A 20,533-nucleotide genomic window follows, 5' to 3' on the forward strand; every position below is an offset into this window, starting at 1 on the left:
CTCTCAAGTTCAAATATATTTGCGGAAGTTGTATTTGGAGAATTACGTAGCAGTATTGCCTCTTTTGTTGCAATCATACAATTAGGTTTCATCAAGTAATGTTAAACATTCAGTATAAATGATCTCTCCATACAATATCTACTAGTAACTTCTTGCAATCAATCCTGAGACCCAAGGTCCAATTTGCATCATTTGGTTTTGATATTTCCAAAATAATTCTGGACAATGAATGAAGACACCAATGAAATACAAAGTTTGTTTTCCTGGTTTGACAGTTAAACTAACCCCTTTTTTTATATATTGTTTCCATGTTGTTTAGTTTTTGATCAAGTTACTTTATGCAAAATTTTGGTTTTACTAAATTTTACTGAGCCAATAAAGAATGATTGTGCAAATATACTCAAAAATACAACAGAAACCACATGGGTATTAAAAAGATCTGAAGAAAAAGACTGAATAAGAAGACTGAATAAGGATCAAGAATTTAAAATACTAGTGTACATAACCAGATAGTTGATACCGTTTTTGATGAAGTAAACTGGAACAAACTTCATGTACCCATTTCAGATAGGTTGAGGTAAATTTTGGCTTTTGGTGATATTTTTAATATTCATAGGCTGCCAACTCATTGTTCAATTTATAATTCTTTCTTCAGTTTATTTAATAGCTACTTCATTGTCTTTGAATGAAACAGTGCATTTGATAGTGTAAATAAAGCATTAAATTATCCAACAATAAGCTTCATCCATAAATTATCTCCCCTCTGATTCACGTGATTGCCTGGACTTGTGGTAATGGTAAAGTAAGAGCTTTGCCTGCCACTGACAATGACACGAGCCACTCAGAGGGATCTCGTGGTCTGGGATGGACTACTCTTAAAATGTCAATCGTTGTCAAAAATCTCTGCATCATGGACTTTACTTTAATCAGTGGCGTAAATGGGAAATACTCATTCAGCAGTGACATCATTGTGGGCTGCACAGTGAATCCTTAAGATTACAACTAAATGGTCTTGGACTCTGAAACATTAACTGTTTCCCTTTCTACAGATGCTGTCTGACCTGGTGAGTTTTTCCATACAAAAGATCAAGGTAAAAGCTGAGAAGAACTGTATACATATTTTGAAATATTTATTGGAAACAATTATTACAAGCCATATAATAAAATATAGTTATTTTTGGAGCAGTTTGCTGAGAATAAATTATGGCTTCATATGCTGTTAAAGACTCAATTTCCATATCAAAGAATAACATCCCCAGAGTTGTCAATTTCATTACATAATGATGAGCCTTGACATTCTTGGTATTGCAGCTGCAAAAGTCAGGTCAAGTAATTTTCCCCATTAGAACCTAATCAAAACCAAATCTGTACAAGGTGTTGATCATATGGTCTGCTAATAATTTGTGAAACCCAAGCACACACTAAAAATCCATATACAATTATCATTTCTGGTGTTAATAACACCTTTTTACAAATGAAAGCACCAGAAGACCAAACTATTGCTATACAAAAGAAATGAATCAGCATTTTAAAATACATCTGAACAAAATAAAAGCTTCAGAATAATTTAGCACTCAATTTTCCTTAGTTTTCCTCAACTTTGCTGACAAATTTGTGCACATTTTTGATCAAGTTGCATATTTCTACATAGTTGAAATTTGATGCTTTCCTCACATTAGTAAACACATTATTTAGTGACTGTTTATTTCCACCGATCCAACATCATAAACCTGTAATGAAGATCTACATAAAATTTGTCTTTTGCAAATACTGGAAAGCACACTGGAGAGTATTTCACCACTACCATACCAAAAATATCAACATATTCTAATTGTGTAACCTTAAATGCAAGGAGTGCAATGTGGAAAAAGAATAATAGCTCTTCACTCTTCAAATAAACCAGACAATAACGTCTTCAGTCTATCTACACAAAGTGACTACACTTTTTATTTTGTCTCCATTCAAATAACAGGAATAGTTTTCATATACTGAAGTTAGCACAATACTGTGTAGAGGCCATGGAAACCTATTTGTCATGCTGAAATAAAATAAAATAGACACAAATGATAATTAGTTGAGACATGCAAAACTGCTTATTTGTTAAACATTACATTTACTAACATTCAGAGATGTGCAGAAATGTTGAAAGAAAATTCACTTCAATTATACACTCCATCTCACAGAAACTAGACTTAACAAAGAAATTAAAACATTTATAGTCCTGTTTCAATTATAGAAATGGCTTGCTTCTCAATCTGATTGCAATGGGCTTTATAACCATGTGCCACTCAAAACTACCAGCAAAATCCAATGTGCTTCTTAAATCAAAATTTGTGGAGACGTATATACTTCCACTAAGAGCTATGCCATCATTTAGATTATAAACATATAGATATTACCCCTTTCAGTCCTTGATACAAAACAATATATTACAGCAAATGATGATCATACAACTTTGCTGGGACGTTTTTTTAAAACTGTCTGACCCACAATAAACTATAGGCGTGTTCTTGCTAATGCCGGCACTATTAAAAATATCTTACACTTGTCATTTGATAGGATTCCTTAAAAATGGGACCACAGTACCTTTGTTAACATCAACTATAAATTGTGTTAACTTACACCATCAGCAGCATTAAAATTATCTTAACAAATAAAGATAATCCCCAGTCAAGACTTCCATCTTGAACACTTTTCAAAAGGAAAGCTCCACTGCCAAATCAAAAAAAAAATGAAATTATGAACCAGAACTGGTAACTTGATGTCAAAACAGCAAAAAAAAAACACACAGGTGTCCATAGGAACTTAACCAATCAACACAATATCACACATATGGAAATATCTCAAGCTGATCAAAGTATGGAGCTGTAGGATGTTCTGTTTTATGTACTAAGCAATAAATTCACTGCTATTGCATTTTCCAGAAAAGTGTTTCTTCAGTGATCCAATTCCAGTGCAAGCGCAAAAAACAGGCAGACAGGCACCTCCTGCCCACCTCTCAAAAAGGTTTTATTTATATTACTGTAGAAATACACGGACTGCAAAATTCTGACTGCACAGATGAAACTTCACTTCTCTGAATTCAAGTTCAATTGTCCATGAGACACCACAGTATATCAATAAGTTAAAACTTATTGATGGCTAATGCTGTTAACTGGTACATTTTTGTGCCAGATTCTAAGAATGGCTATGTTCTATGAATCTGGATCTTCATTTTCAGGAAGTTCCTCATCTGTATCTGTTGGGAAAGAAGAAACAAATTAGTTTAAAAAAATGACTAGTCATGACTAACAATTGTGACCATTCTTCTATATTGGTAATTTCAATCTTTCTTGCTATAAAACACACAAACTAAACATGATGAATTTAATTTGGAAATCTTGTTTTGTCTCACTTATTATTTTCACACCAATCATTTTTTTGGTCATAAGCACAAAAGAGCAGTAGCATGGAGACAAAACCAGTCAGCACTTTGGTGAGAGTTCATTAGATACTGAAGAGGAAGTCACAGTCCCTCCTCAGTCTCTTATGAATTCTCTCCAAAGTGCTGACTGGTTTCTTTGGGGAGAAATTGACAACAACAAATAAATGGATAATAATCAAACAAACAAAGCTTCAGACATAGGATTGAGCTCCAGTAATGTCATTCACCAACATCCAGATGACAAGATATCTCCTAATATCCATTACAGTATACTTTTGAGGATGTGAATGCAAAAGTTTAATTGTCAACTGCTGCTTAAAAACACCATTGATGCTTTAGAAAATTGGCAGGTTTCGTTGCAAAACCACAAGCTAAAGACTTTATATCAATGCAGCACTTCAACATGATGTGGGAGCTTGTGGACCCCATTGTGGTTCCTGGTGACCACATCTGCAGCAAGTGTTGTTTGCTCAAGGAACTCAAGCTCAAAGTTGATGACCTGGAATTTGAGCTTCAAACACTACGACACAATAGGGAAGGGGAGAGTTACCTGGACACTGTGTTTCAGGAGGCAGTCACACCCATTAGAGTAACTACTTCAAATTCAGTCTGTGGTCAGGGACAAGAGGGTGCAACTGCAAGTGTAGCAGGTAGGGGGATCCACGAGGCAGTGCTGGAGCAGCCTCAGCCCTTGAGCTTGTCCAACAGGTCTGAGATTCTTGCTCCCTGTGCAGATGAGAGTGGGAGCTGCAACTACAAATATAGTTGTAAATGGGGATACTATCGTCAGGAGAATAGACACAATTCTATGTTGCAAGGATCAAGAGTCCCAAAGGCTGTGTTGCCTGCCTCGTGCCGTGGTTTGAGACATCTCATCTGACCTGCAGAGGAATTTGGAGCGGGAGAGGAAAGATCCAGTTGTCATGGTCCATGTGGGTACCAACGATGGAGGTAAAACAAGGAAAGAGGTTCTGCTGAGGGAATTTGAGCAGCTAGGGAGTAAATTAAAAAGCAGAACCAAAAAGGTAAGAAATCTCCAGATTGCTACCTGAGCCACATACAAATTGGCAGACGATCAGTAAGATGAGAGAGTTAAATACGTGGCTCAAAGATTTGTGTGGGAGAAATGGTTTTGAATTCATGGGACATTGGCACCAGTATTGGAGGAGGAGGGAGCTGTTCCGATGGGATGGGCTCCACCCGAACCACGCGGGGACCAGGGCTCTGGCAAATCACATAACTAGGACTGTAGATAGGGCTTTAAACTAAATAGTAGGGGAGGGGGTGGGTTCAACAGATTGGAAAAGTATGGATGAAGTAAAAGGGAAGGAGAGTAGAGGAGAGATTACTGAAGTCTTCAGAATAAAGAATAAGACAGAAAGTTTAGAAAGGGATAAGAATTTAACTTCAGGCAGCGTGGAGACAAATTTGAGAAGTGTGGAATATAGGACTGAAGGTGCTATATTTGAATGCAAGAGTATACAAAATAAGGTATATGAGCTTATAGTGCAGTTAGAAATTGGCAGGTATGACATTGTGGGCATCGCAGAGTCGTGGTTGAAAGAAGGTCACAGCTGGGAGCTAAATGTCCAAGGATACACATCCTATCGAAAAGACAGGCAGGTGGGCAGAGGGGTTGAGGGGGTGGCTCTGTTGGTAAAAAAATGAAATCAAATCCTTAAAAGATGTGGCGTAGGATCAGAAAATGTAGAATCCCTGTGGGCAGAGTTAAGACTGCAAGAGTAAAATGACCTTGTTGAGAGTTATATACAGGCCTCCAAATAGTAACCAGGATGTGGGGTACAAATTACAAAAGGAGGTAAGATTTCTTTAGTAGTCACATGTACATTGAAACACACAGTGAAATGCACCTTTTGCATAGTGTGTTCTGGGGGGCAGCCCACAAGTGTCGCCACGGTTCCGGCACCAACGTAACATGCCCACAACTTCCTAACATGTACGCTTTTTGGAATGTGGGAGGAAACCCACGCAGACATGGGGAGAATGTACAAACTCCGTACAGACAGTGGCCGGAATTGAACCCAGGTCGCTGGCGCTGTAAAGCGTTACACTAACCACTACACAAAAGGCATGTAAAAAAGGGCAATGTTACGGTGGTCATGGGTTATTTCAATATGCAGGTAGATTGGGAAAATCAGGGTACTAGATCCCAAGAGAAGGAGTTTGTAGAATACCTACAAAATGGCTTTTTAGAGCAGCTTGTAGTCCCATGAGGCAAAAGGCAATTCTGGATTTGGTGTTGTGCAATGAACCAAATTTGATTAGAGAGCTTAAGGTAAAGGATCCCTTAGGGAGGCAGTGATCATATGATAGAATTCACCCTGCAATACAAGAGGGAGAAGCTAAAATTGGATGTATCGGTATTACAATTGAGTAAGGGTAACTACAGAGGCATGAGAAAGGAGCTGGCCAAAGTTGATTGGAAGGGGACCCTAGCAGGGATGATGGTAGAGCAACAATAGCAGGAGTTTCTGGGAGTAAGTCGGAAGACGCAGGATCAGTTCACCCCAAAAAAGCAGCAGCATTCAGAAGGCAGGATGAGGCAACCGTGGCTGACAATGGAAGTCAAAGACAGCATAAAAGCAAAAGAGAGGGCATACAATGTTGCATAAATTAGTGGGAAGCTAGAGGATTGGGAAGCTTTTATAAACCAACAGAAGGCAACTAAAAAAGCAATAAGAGAAGAAAAGATGAAATATGATGATAAGCTAGCCAATAATATAAAAGACATGAAAAGTTTTTTCAGATATATGAAGAGTAAGAGGCAAGAGTGGACATCGGACTGCTGGAAAATGACGCTGGAGAGGTAGTAATGGGGAACAAAGAAATGACAGACGAACTGAATAAATATTTTGCGTCAGTTTTCACTGTGGAAGAGACCAGCAACATGCCAGAAAATCGAGAAAGTCAGGAGACAGAAATGAGTGTAGTCATATAACTAAGGAGAAGGTGCTCAGGAGACTGAAAAGGTCTGAAAGTAGATATGTCACCTGGACCAGATGGACTACACCCCAAAGTTCTGAAAGGGGTAGCTGAAGAGATTGTGGAGGCATTAATAGTGATCTTTCAAGAAAAACTAGATTCAGGAATGGTTCAAGAGGACTGGAAAAATCACAAATGTCACTCCACTCTTTAAGAAGGGAGGGGCAAAAGACAAGAAATCATTGGCCAAGCCTGACTTCAGTGGTTGGTAAGATGGTAAGAGTCCATTATTAAGGATGAGATTTCAGGGTACTTGGAAGCACATAATAAAATAGGCTAAAGTAAACATGGTTTCCTCAAGAAACAAATCTGTTGGAATTCTTTGAGGAAGTAAAAGGCAGCAGAGACAAAGGAGAGTCAGTGGATGTTGTTTACTTAGATTTTCAGAAGGTATTTGATAAGGTGCCGTACTTGAGGCTGCTAAACAAGATAGGAGCCCATGGTATTAAAGGAAAGGTACTAGCGTGGATAGAAGATTGGCTGACTGGCAGAAGGCAAGAGTGAGAATAAAGGGGGCCTTTTCTGGTTGGCTGCCGGTGACAAGTGGTGTTCCCCGGGGGTCGGTGTTGGGTCCGCTGCTTTTCACATTATATGATAATGATCTGGATTACAGAATTAATTGCTTTGTGGCTGAGTTTGCAGATGATACAAAGATAGGTGGAGGGGCAGGTAGTGTTGAGGAAGCAGGGAGTCTTCAGAAGGACTTAGACAGTTTGGGAGAATGGGCAAAGAAGTGGCAGATGGAATACACTGTAGGGAAGTGCATGCGAATTCAGAAATCAGGGACTTGGGAGTCCTAGTGCAGGATTCCCTGAAGGTTAATTTGCAGGTTGAGTCGGTAGTAAGGAAGGCAAATGCATTATTAGCATTCATTTTGAGAAGACTAAAATAGAAAAGCAAGGATGTAATGCTGAGGCTTTATAGGGCATTGGTCAGACCATATTTGGATTATTGAGAGCAATTTTGGGTCCCATATCTAAGGAAGGATGTGCTGGCGTTGGACAGCATCCGGGGAGGTTTACAAGAATGATCCCAAAAATAAAAGGGTTACCGTATGAGGAACATTTGATGGCTCTGGGCCTGTATTCACTGGAGTTTAGAAGGATGGGGGTGGGGGGGGGGGGAAATCTCATTGAAATCTATTGAATATTTAAAGGCCTAGATAGAGTAGACATGGAGAGAATGTTTCCAGTCGTGGGAGAGTCAAGGACCAGAGGACACAGCCTCAGAATAGAAGGATGTCCCTTTAGAACTGAGATGAGGAGGAATTTCTTTGGTCAGAGGGTGGTGAATCTGTGGAATTCATTGCCACAGATGGCTGTGGAGGCCAAGTCATTGGGTATATTTAAAGCAGAGATTGATAGGTTCTTGATTAGTAAGGGCATCAAAGGTTACGGGGAGAAGGCAAGAGAGTGGCATTGAGAGGGACAAGTAAATCAGCCACGACTGAATGACTGAGCAGACTCAATGGGTCAAACGGCCTATTTCTGCTCCTATGTCTTATGGTCTAACATCACATTTTCCCCAACACCCCACAGGCTTCAAGATAAGAAAGGATCAGAACAAATTTTGATTTTGTGGTCTGTGAAACTGTTGTGAATTCCACAAATGTGTAATGGTATATGTCCCAGATCACTCAGATTCCAATGCACATATATATAAAAAAAGTATTTTTACTGATTACCATCTTCAAAGTCCTCTACGTCTGGGGATCCTTTCAAGTCATCCTCATCTTCAGCATCTTCAAGTTCCTTGGCTATTAACTGTCTTGCTAATTTGATATTCATGCCTTCATTGTAATGCATTTTCCTCTTCATTTCAAACTGTTTCTTGTTTTCTTTAAAGAAATAAAATATTTTGAAATCTCATAACAACAAGCTTTTCTCCCCCCAGAAAGTATCATACAAGATTGCTACCCTTCCCTGAAGAAAGCAAATTTAATAATGGAGGGAGTAGAGGAGTATTTCCTATTCTCTTAGCTATTGCATAGTACACCAGGGAATCTAGATTAGGGGTTAAAGCATTGAAGGTTATTTTTTCCAAACAAAGCCCATGTCTACAGAGATGCAGTAAGACTTCACAACGTAACAATAAAATTAAAAACAAATCATCAAACCAAATGCACCATAAATTCCCAAAGAGCCCTACACCCATCAGCATCACAATTTCTCTCCATGGATAAAGTCTACATGCTATCAGTGTAGTTTTATCATTAGTTCTGCATTTGTAACTGCTTTCAAATACAATTACACAATTGACTTCACAACTTGTAAATAACATAAAAATTCATTCCCATTCAGTAGTGCTATGGAGCCAAGACATAGTACTTTGCCCATGGAATTCATTCCATTGGTGGCAGCGGAGTGAATTTTGGATGCAGAATACATCCAAAATACACTGCCATTACTTTGCCCATGGAATTCATTCCATTGGTGGCAGCGGAGTGAATTTTGGATGCAGAATACATCCAAAATACACTGCCATTACAATATAACATGACTTGTCCTGCCAACCCCAGCGATAATTTTGAAGCACTTGCTTTGAAATTCAAATGTAAGAAACAACAGTTCTGGAAATCTGAAGCTGTAAATATACAAAAGAGTAGCATTCACAAAGGCAAATGACAAATTGTGTACATCCTTTATCACCTCAATAAAATTTTAATCACCACTGAATATCTGCTTTTTGTTAGAAGTTCAGAATCATTCCTTTTGAATCAAGCCAAGTAAAAGTGGAATTACAAAACATTCGTTTTTTTTGCAGCATCTGATATGTTAACTAGCAGCACTGAATGTACAGGCGAACTGTTTCAATGGTACGACACTTCTGTCTCCTCCCGACTTCTTGTAAATTCCCAATTTTAGAAAAATATTTTCTCAAACTGAATGTACCGTAAATTTTGTTAAGGAACATGATATTTGAAGCAAAAGCTTCAATGTTTAAAAACTAATATCGCTGCAACTTCTCTCTGCAAACTAAGGATGTATAAATGTAAAAGCAATAAACCATTAAAAATAGTTAAAATAAAAATAGCTCAATTTTGAAAATCAAAAAACCTGCAGATGCTGGAAATCTGAAGTAATAACAGAAGACCTTAAACTTTAACTCCTGTTTCTTTCCACAGATGCTACCCAAGTGTTTCCAGCATTTTTGTTTTTATTCCAGTTATTCCTTCTTTGGTGTTTCAATCTATTAACCAATCTATTATCCATGGGTAAGTGAGAGGGCAAATGGAGAATCATGTGGGAAAATGTGAAGGAGTCCATTTTCGCAAGAAAAATAAAACATGTTGTGGTCTAAGTGCTGAGTTTGCCAAGCCCTGAGATGCACAGATTATTATTTATTGCTAGGGAAAATGAACAGAAAAGCAGGTAGGTCATGCTTCATTTTTGTAAGGCATAAGTGGATGACATCTGGACTCCTGCATATACTATTTAAGGAAGGATGTTAATGTTTTGGAAGTAGTTCACAGAAAGTTGACTAGACTAATACCTGGGATGGGCACACAAGAGACTGCAGGTGCTGGAATCTGGAACAACAAACATTTTGCTGGAGGAACTGGAATGGTCTTATGAGGAAAGGTCAGGCAAGCTAGGTCTTTTAGGCACAAAATCCAAAAGGGGTTTTGACGGAGTGGACATGGAGAAGGCTTTCTCATGGGAGAATCTAGAACCAAGGATCATTGTTTACAAATAAACCATTAACCATTTAAGACAGAAATGAGGGGTCTTTTTTTCTCTCAGATGATTATTTGACTTTCAATTCTCTTCCTCAGAGGATGATGGAAGTAGAGTCTTTGAATATTTTTAAGGCAGAGGCAAACAGATTCTCGATAATGGATGAAATGTTACTCATTCCTATGTAATTGTGGTTATTAAGACTTAAGTTTGTTACTTTCATACTGAATGCAAAATTCGTTATCGTGATCACTGTTCCCCAGAAAATCCTTTACAAATTAATTTTATTACGGATGACTAAATCCAATATAACATTTTCTCGCTGAGTCCATATTTTGTTCTCGAAAGCTGTCTTGAATGTATTCCATGAACTTGTCCCCGAGAAACCTGTATTAATTTAACTCGTCCAACCTATCCAAATCCCACGACTTTTCCAGTACCTTTGTCACAAACCCCATTATTTCTCAATTGATATTCTGTCCACTGGTTATAGCTATTATTAAGGGTCCTATAAACTTATCCTGTGCTTTTTGCCCATTGTCATTTCTTATTGCCACCCAAAATGATGCTATTTCCTAATCTTCTGAGCTAAAATTTTGTCTTAGTATCATGTTTTATTATCAAAACTACACCCACCTCCTTTTTCTTTAGTCTTTAAATGGTATTGTCAGATTTTTCAGCAGTTTGGTTTTATACAATCATGCGTTATGATGCATAACCACAAGGACGCCCTTCTACTTCTGCTGGGGATAAAGAATCTAGGGAAGGAACTCCAAGGCCAAGAATATCCTGATGCCTAAACGTGGGAACTGATGACAGGGTTAGATATCCATCTAAAGCAGGTGTGTTAGACAGTTTACTGGATACACCTGGCAATGGCCAATGTGTGGCTTGAACCTTGAAAGATATTAAAGTTACATTGAATTATCTGGCTTCCCTTTTTTGACAGGTGCTCCAAATGCACCCTGATGGCCCAGTTTCAAGATAAGCATATTTAAATTAGTGACTTTCTCTTAAATCTGAGTACTTCAATAAAGTCACGGTATCACTCCCAGAGGAGGTGGGTACTTAAGCTATGACATTAAGTAGGCAAATCTTTTTGTTTTACTACGTTGGATGTATGAAAAAAATGTATAAAGTTTTAGCATCACAAAAAGGCAATTACCTAATCATAAAACTGAGTGAAAGTGGTCTTAAAACTACATCACGAACAGGCATTCAAAAAATTTAGAACCAACTATTTTCAGAAGTGAAATAAATACTGCAAATACTGTAAAGTAATTACAAATGTAAACAAGGCTTGCCTTGTTCTTCTGGTGTTAATTCTTCCTCTTCTTCACTGCTTTCTTCCTTCGAATGCTCAAAGATTTTGGGATTACTTCCCTTAGCTGCTATCAACCTAAAATGAGAAATTTCCATTGATTCCAATGGTGGGGCTCCAGTGTCATTTACCTTCCTTCCACCGTTGGGTTAGATATCAATGCTGGATTGAGGCACCATTTATACAGTAATTGCAAGGTGACAAAGGCAAAACCATTTCACATCTGTCTAACAGTTCAATTACAAAGAAGCATTTTGGTCTAATCACGTCGACCACCTCTTCTGCACAGTATTCAAAGGCATGCTCTGCCCTTACTTTCTACGTCTTCAATGCAGAAGACAAAATGTTCTTGAAATAACAAAGTCTTTGGCACATGAACAGACCAACTTCTGGAATAACAGCCTTTGAGGACAAACTGAGTATACTCAGTCCTGGAGTTCAGAAAAATATCATTGGATCATATAAAATTCCAAATGGCAGTGTAAATGCTCAGAGGACCCTGAATCCATAACTAATAGCCAAAGTCTCACAATGAGAGGTTTAACCATTCAGGACTGAGACGAGGACAAATTTCTTCATTGGGAGTTGTAAATCTTCAGAATTTTCAAATTCGGAGGGCCGTGAATTGTTAGCTTTTGGGTATATTTAGAGATGCAAAGGAAACAGAGATAATGTGGAATTAAACAAATCTATTAACTGCATTTCTTAATACAATTTTAATTCAAATACAAGGAAGGTGATATTAAGCACAACCCCAACAGGCCTTGATCAATCAGCAAATTCTGATGAGAAACGAGGCAGGGAAAGAGACACTGCACAACTTCTAATAAAAGCACCTAAATAATAATGTCTAGAATACATTAATTGCTACATTGCATTAGCTACCAACGGACAACTGTTTATTCAATTACCATTAAAAATGTGGCGTATAGTCAGTCAACAAGATTCTTAGTCAGCAAGACTGGCTAAATACATTTGACAACCAACAACAGAGCTGGATTCATCATGGAACCCTCGACTTTCGTGAACAAAAGCCCTTACACTGAATTTAGTGTGCAAGAAACTAATCGGTACCCACAAATGCAGAGGCTGAGAAAAGCAGAGGATTACTTCTAGGGACAACTGAATGGAACATTGCTGCTTTATTCAAAAAAATAAATACCATCACGTCCTATATAGGATTAAATCATAACCAGTGTCTTGATTACAATGACATTAAGAGCAAAAATCCAAATAATTCAATGGTATTTTCTTCTAAAACAGACATCAAATGACAAGATTAAAATAAATGGAAAAAATCCATATCAGTTAATACATGATTTTGATCTTTCCTGGCATTGGACATTACTAGCAAGGTCACCTAATTGTCATTGAAAAGTGTGAAATAGCTTCTTGAACGGTCCCAGCAACAATGCATCTTCAAATCAGAATGGTGTGCACCTTGAAGGGAGCACTTGCGGGCACCTGGTGCCCTTGTCCTGGATTATAGAGTCACTGGCTTGGGAAGTGTTGTTGAAGAACTTACTTGGCACATTACTGCAGTGCCTTTATTAGATATGGTGCAATCATGATGTACTGGAGATGGAGGGAGGGAGCGAATGTTTATGGTGGCAAAGATTTAGTAATCAACCAGGCTGCATTGTTCTCAGTGATGTCAAGGTTTGAGTATTGTTAAAGGAGCAATCATCCACAAAATTAGACAGTTTTCTGTTACATTCCTGATCTACCTTGGAGATGATAAAAAGACTTTGAAGACTCAGGAAGAGATACTGCCTCTGACTTGATCCTGTAGCTACAATACATTGTCTCGCTGCTGCAATTTAGCTTATGGTCAATAGCAGCCCCCACTCTCAAAATGTTTACGCTAGGGAATTGAGTGATGGGAATGCTGTTGACTGTCAAAGGGACATGGTTTGACATTCTGCAATGATTATAAGCTTAAATGGTAGTAAATACCTTGAACTCTTATGCCCATTCACACCTTTTCTCAAAGCCTCCATGTCTATTACCATCGATGTTATGACTATCTAATGGCTATTCAGAAATATTATCCAAGTCCTCCAATGGAAGCTGATAATAAATTGGATGTAGGATGACTTGCCAACTGCACAAGCCATTTAACACTTAGATTTACAATATGTTTCTACAGTAGCAGAGAATGCTGGAAGCGCTCAGCTGGTCAAGCAGAATCAGTGAGTAACAGACAACTTATTGAGTCAAGGACCTTTCCTGAAAATTGGAGAAGGGAAGGTAGAGAGAACAGATGGAATGTCTGTGATAGGACCAACCCAATCACAGGCATTCTCTCTGCTCTTTCTCTACCTTCCCCTCCATTTATAACATGTTCATCTTTTCTAGTTCCGACATCCAATATTGTTAATCTTGTTAGCCTGTTTCTATTTTCACTGATGCCTTTTGACCTGTTGAGCACTTACCACATTGTTTTTTTTTTGTTTTGGATTTTCAGCAACTGCAGGTTTATTTGTTCCAACCAGCTGGATTTGATCTTGTTCTCCTCCGTATACATTTGCCATATAGTGCGTTACCAAAATGTTGAAAAATGTTTACATCATCAGCTCCATTTAAAGAAAAATTATCAGAGCCAGAGGTACACAAGATATACAAAACCACAAAGGAATACTTAATTGAAAAATTTCACCTACTCTCCACCCCAATCTTTCCTAATCTTCTTTTGGATAGTTTCCATCTCAAATCTGAAGTGCACAAAATTACTGGAGAAAAACAAACTTCACCAAAATCAAAGAACAGGTACAACTAGAAGTTCAGATTTCAGCAGAAACATACTCACTTTTCTGCTAGCTCTGCTGCAGTAATATTTATGTTTGATTCAGAGTCACTCATTCCAGCTTCATCATCATCACCTCCTACCATCCTGGACAACAAAGGAAACATTAAAAATTAAAAGGTTATATGTATAACCATGCCAAGAGACTATATTAACAATTCACATGCAAAACAATATGGCTAGAAACAACATGCTCAGAGCATTTTTGCAAAATTATAACTGGTTATTAATACAAGAGAATTGTTTATTTTTGATGAAAGAACAAATGAAAAATGTAAATATTTAATACAAGTGTGTCAAGAACTATAAGCTACAAGATGATAAAACGTAATTATCAATATTTTTCACAAATTGAACCTTAAAAACTACTTTACACTCCAAGTTACCCATAATTCTTATGAGAGATATGAAGGCCTTGTTCCTCACGATGCTCCCATTTGATGGGGTCACCTCCACCAAATGTTCAAGAAATCACCTCTTTTAAATTGCCATTTATTTTGTTTGTTTCAAAGTACAGAAAAACCCCTTGGATTAAAAGCATTGTTCTTTTCCAAGTCTCAATAATACATGAGTATTAAAAACTATCTATTCCGTTTCTTTTGAAGACAATGATGGTATCTACATGCTGTATATGAAAGAAGTCAAACATTCTCAGTGTAAAAGGACATAGCACACAGAAGGTACTGATAGTAATTAAAAATAATGAAAACCAAGCTCTTGCAATGGCTCCTTTTGGATTACAAGGTGAGCAAATTAATCTCACTGGTAAGGAGCTGATCTCAACTCAGCACGAGTTAGGGAGGGAGTGTGCCTACCTCAGGAGCACAAGGTAAAGAAAACAGAACATTCCACTGAATGCACAGTGAATGCTGGATGTACACATTTTCATAAAAGTCAACTGAAGAAGAGTTTGGGCTGTCAATAAGCAGCTATAAAACTGCTGATATGTACTGTCATCCTTGCACTTTAAATTTAGTTTCTCCCTGCCCTTTAAAGTGTGTTTACTACCTTTACTTGACATACTAAAGATGCGCAACTTTTCACCAACACAGATAGTTACTGTTCACTTTATAGTGTTGGGCTTTTACCTTCACTGAAGTTCTTTCTTAATTCTACAGCATTGGAGTTCTTAACTCAAACTTGAATTTGCAAAGCTGCCTAATGCCAAAAATAAAGCTAATGTAATAAAATTAATATTCTGTTCTACTTACAAGAATATGAATCTTAAACGCCCTTTGAAGCTTTAAGGCATCTACCCAATCTGCCATACCATCATAAAATTGCAACTGTCAATAATCTGGCACACTGAAGTATGGAATATAAAAATGGAAAAGTTATTCCACAAAATTTTCTAAATTTTTGAATCACAGGTAAGCATTGGGACACGCTGCATCTATGAGAAAGTCTGGAAAATCATTTCCTTATTTACCTGTTGTATGGTGTACTGGGTTCATCAATTTTCATTAACCCATAATCCTTTCCTTCTGGATGATAGGTAGCAAGAATGTTCATTTCATCCCATTTTTGTGTCTTTTTACTGTGGGGAAAAAAAAGCACATTTAGGTGTATGATTAAAATCTACAAGGTTAAAATTATACACCTCAAATTCACCACCACCTCCAAATGCACCAGCATAGCCTTTGGTCAATTAAGGAAAAGGGAACTTGAAGATCAAGGTCTCAGATATGGTACAAAACTCAAGGTCTCCCAGACAGCAGTGATCCTTGCCCTCCTTTATGCTTCTGAGATCTGGACTACTACAGATGTACCTCAAGACAATGGATAGCACCAATGCTGTCTCTCCAAAATCCTCCAAATTGGTATTGGTTGATTATTGTCACTTGTACTGAGGTACAGTGAAAAACTTGTCTTGCATACCGATCGTACAGATCAATTCATTACACAGGTTCACTTGAAGTATAAACAAAGCAATGTCATTAAGGTCTCCCAGGCAAACGTATGTAGCTAGGGTCTAACTACATACAGTCAGCTCCACTTGGCAGTCCAGGTCATTTATAAATCCAGCACCAAACTCCCAAAATAGATGCTCTTTTCTGAGCTTGGTCACAGGAAGAAATTACCACTTGGACATAGGAAAAAATTTAAGATCAGCTCAAAGACATGAGTTTGAAAAGCCATGGCATTCCCACCAACTAGTTGAATCCCTCATGCATAACTGTTTAAAAGTGGAGGAGGAGCACAAGGGATGGTCTTAAACACATCAAAGACCTGTGTTAATGGCAAAAGGTGCACACCACCAAGTAGGTGCTAAGGGAACGCATTGAACCTCAGTACAGCCACTGCTCATTCTGTGGGGAAGAACCATAGTCCAGGATCCTGCTGCCACTGAAGGCTGGGCCTTGAGTAACTGTCTCTCACACACTTCACAAATGCTGTGAGCAGGAAACATGAGTGCCGTTGATGCTTTGTAACAGAATGCATTGAGGTAGAATAAACATAGAGGAAACCATGTCCCGATTGCATACATTATGTATTTTTGGAAAAAGGAGCGTACCACTTCACAACCCACCCACTCCATCAGCAATCTCCTGACCCATTTGTGCAAGCGCCTGAGGTTCCCACATTGTCCTCATCAGCCACCTCTGACCCCCACAAATCATCCTCGATCCGGAGGGACCGCCTCAGAGGATGACGAGTTTGGCTTTAACCACAGCACCTTACATGGACACATGCAGGTGACGAAAGTGGCCACAGGGAATACCAAGGAGCAGCAGCAGCAGCCGCCCGCTAGGTCAAGAAACGTGTGACAGGCGGCGTGCGCAATGGAAGCTGGAAATAGGTCAGGGCTGCGCTGGAGGGGAACCATCCCGCCACTGCGGGAACCCAAACGTCAGCCTGCAATTGGGGCGGCGGCCCCCTGTAAGCTGGCAACGCAATGAGAAGCCAGCTTTTATCAGTAACTTTACAGCCGGAGGTCCGGGGGAGGGAGGGAACAGATTTCACTGACCGGCAGCGCGCATGAGCAGTGGCGTCCTCATAGGGCCCCGGAGGGACGGTAACGGCGGCGTCCCTCGGGGGGGGGGGGACGGTAACGGCGGCGTCCCTCGGGGGGGGGGGGGACGGTAACGGCGGCGCCCCCGAGGACGGTACCGGCGCTGTCCCCCGGGGGTGGGGGGGGCAATCCCCGGTCGGGCTCCGGCTCCCGGGCTCCGCACCCCCCTCACCCTCCAACTTACTTGTACTCCTCCTCCTCCTCGACCGATAGATCCAGGGCCGAGTTCTGTTCGCATTGCGCCGCTTTCCTGTTTTTCAAAATCCCTTTGAGAGGAGCGGGAGCCGACATGGTGGGGTGGGGCGGGGCGGTGTCGGGGCTGCGGCTCCGGGCTGCGGGCTGTCGTCTGGCCGGTGCTCACCCTCCGCCGCCCACCGGTGGCTCTGGCGGCCAGTCTCGCGAGAGCGGGCGCGTCCTCTCCGAGTGACGGGCCAGGTTCTCGCGGGATCCTGCGATCAAGGGCATTGTGAGGCACCGGAAGTGAGGCGCAGTGGGCGTCAGGCTGGCCCGGGGGTGGGACGGGACCTGCTCTGCGCTGGATGGCTTCGTTTCACCGGCGCTTCCTCTGGTCCCACGGGCTGAACTCGGTGCACGCAGTGTGATCGCTCCTGCGCCCGAAGAGCCGAGCGCAGGTTGCAAGCACACCTGCGTTCTGCCGGCAGGGGCTTTTTTTTATATATTCCAAAATAAACATTATTCATCATAAAAAGCAAACTATACATTTCATCACATCAGTGCATTGAGGGCAAACAAGGCGAAACAAGGGCAAACAATAACAAAATGCAGAATAAAGTGTTATAGAGAAAGTGCAATGCAGTGTTTTACACAAGAGTGGTGGGTGCGTGGAACGCACTGCAGGCAGAGGTGGTGGGAGCAGATACATTAGGGACATTTAAGAGACTCTTAGACACATGAATGATAGAGAAATGGAGGGCTATGTGGGAGGGAAGGGTTAGATAGATATTAGAGTAGGATAAAATGTTGGCACAACATCATGGGCCGAAGGGCCCGTACTGTGCTGTCATGTTCTATGTCCTCTACATTTGTGAGACCCGAGGCAAATTGGGTGACCACTTCGGCAAGCACCTTCACTCCATCCGCTGCAAAAGCCAGGATCTCCCAGTGGCCAGCCACTTCAATTCCACTTCCCACTCCCACATTGACATGTCTATCCATGGCCTCCTCTACTGTCACGTTGAGGCCAGACACAGGTTGGAGGAGCAAACCTCATCTTCCGCCTTGGTTGTCTCCAACCTGACGGCCTCAACATCGACTTCCCTAACTTCTGGTAACCCCTCCCCCCCCCCCCATCTTTGGTTTCCCTCATTCCTGTGGCCCCCTCACCCTTCTCTTTCCCCTCCCCCGCCCTCATGACCTGCCCATCTATTCCTCACCTTCCCTTTATTCCATGGTCCACTGCCCTCTCCTGCCAGATTCCTCCTCCTCCAGCCCTTTGCCTCTTCTATCACCTCTCAACTTCTTGCGTCACTCCCTCTCATCCCCCCTCCTCCACCCACCTACCCCCCCCCCCCCCACCTGGACTCACCTATCACCTGCCAAATTGTGCTCCTCCCCTCACCTGTTTAATCTGGCTTCTGCCCTCTTCCTTTCCAGTCCTGATGAAGGGTCTCGACCTGAAACATTCACTGTTTATTTCTCTCCAATAGATGCTGCCTGACCTGCTGAGTTCCTCCAGCATTTTGTGTGTGTTGTTCAGCTATGACCTCAGTCCTTTTCATTGGCATAGTATTCAAGGCAACGTCAGTCTCCATGGTGGCCTTGGCTGCATCACGGATATCTTCAAGGTTCTAATCTCTCTACCTCTCATGCTTCCCACAGCTCAGACCCGTAGCACGGACACCACTCTGTCATGTCAGCTACCTTTCATAAGTGTCACCTCCACAGCCCCAGAAAGTGAAGCCAAGTGGATGTATGTCACCACATGCAAATTATCTTGGTTTGGAAAGTTACTTTCTTTCCCTTCAGTAAAATCTGCCTGTGTCACCAAGATCATCCTGCAAAGCAAAATTAATTGCACTCTTTTTACCACAGACTCTCTGCACTAGTATCCCTCTCATATACCGTTATCGATTGAGACAATGGTATGGTACCCAAGATTACACCCTTCATAAATTTGAGTTCATTTAGAATTCAGCTGCTCAAATCTAACTTGCATCATCCTATTCATCATCAGTCCTTTGCTCACTGATTGCTCAAGCCATAAGTTCAAGAATTCCCTCTTTAAATCAATTAACTCTACTCTTAAACCACTTCTTAAAAGCTACCTCTTTCAGCAAGTATTTGGTCACCAGCCCTGCTATGTGGCTTAATATGAGATTTAGTTTGCTAACTGTTCCTTTGTGGTGCTTTGGGATATTTTTCTCTGTCAATAATATAAATAAGTATAAGCTGCTGGTGGTGGATGCACCTTACCAATCTGCTCTCATTTATTGCAACAAACATTCAACATTTTGAATTTGTCATCATTTAGCCATCAAAAACCTGTTCTGTATAGCTCTCTCATTTTCTTTTGATAAGAAAGAATTTAGGATTCTCAGATGGAAGACTGGAAGATCTCATTCTCTTGAAACAAATCCTTCCTGATGCTTCAACGCGATACTAAGTGTGTGTTGCCTTTTGGGTGAGACATGAACTGAGACAGGAACATAACAGCCTGAGGCACAAGAAAGAGAACTATTTAGTATCAGGGGAAGTGTTTTAGCATAGATTGAAGATGGGTTATCATACTAATTCACTTAATTCTGTTATCAGACAGAGGGTCAGAATAAACATTTTTCTCTGTTGGAAGGATGTAACTAATGGAGTGTCCTAAGGATTAATTGTAGGTCATCAACTATTTATATTTTATATTAATGACCTGGAGGAGGGACAGAGTGTAAGATATCCAAGTTTGCCAATGACTCAAATAGGAGAGCAAGTTGCAATGAGAATACATTTAAACTCCAATAATCTGCTATCTGATCATTTGGAAATCCTGATGATTCAGCATTTGGCTCACCAGGTGATGTTTGATGTTTGCCGGTTCAAGTTCTTGTGCTCCCTCTGACTTTCCAGGCCCCAGTTCCCACACTTCGTTCCAACTCTCCAGGGTCCTGGTTCTCACGCTCCCTTCTAGGGGCTTAGTACCACTGCTGTTTTCCAGCCGAGTTGGGTCACGTTTCTGGTCTCTCTTTAAATTTACTGGTTCAGTGACAAATTTATTACAACACTGTGTACCAATTAAAAAAAGTGAATTGAAATGTTTTGAGGCATTATGAGAAGAACATCC

General features: G+C 40.3%; 1 protein-coding gene across 1 annotated transcript; it reads right to left on the reverse strand.

Annotated features, from left to right (window-relative positions):
• Nucleotides 1–1,113: 1,113 nt before the first annotated feature.
• ppp1r2 (protein phosphatase 1, regulatory (inhibitor) subunit 2) lies at nucleotides 1,114–17,672 on the reverse strand. Its single transcript, XM_052018864.1, has 6 exons — nucleotides 17,429–17,672; nucleotides 15,661–15,768; nucleotides 14,235–14,318; nucleotides 11,409–11,503; nucleotides 8,112–8,264; nucleotides 1,114–3,238 (listed from the first exon to the last, which is right to left on the reverse strand). The coding sequence occupies exons 1-6, from the start codon at nucleotides 17,533–17,535 to the stop codon at nucleotides 3,195–3,197; spliced, it is 591 nt and encodes a 196-aa protein (XP_051874824.1). The 5' UTR covers nucleotides 17,536–17,672; the 3' UTR covers nucleotides 1,114–3,194.
• Nucleotides 17,673–20,533: the final 2,861 nt, after the last annotated feature.

This window comes from Pristis pectinata, chromosome 6 (assembly GCF_009764475.1).
Source record: "Pristis pectinata isolate sPriPec2 chromosome 6, sPriPec2.1.pri, whole genome shotgun sequence".
Taxonomy (NCBI): domain Eukaryota; kingdom Metazoa; phylum Chordata; class Chondrichthyes; order Rhinopristiformes; family Pristidae; genus Pristis; species Pristis pectinata.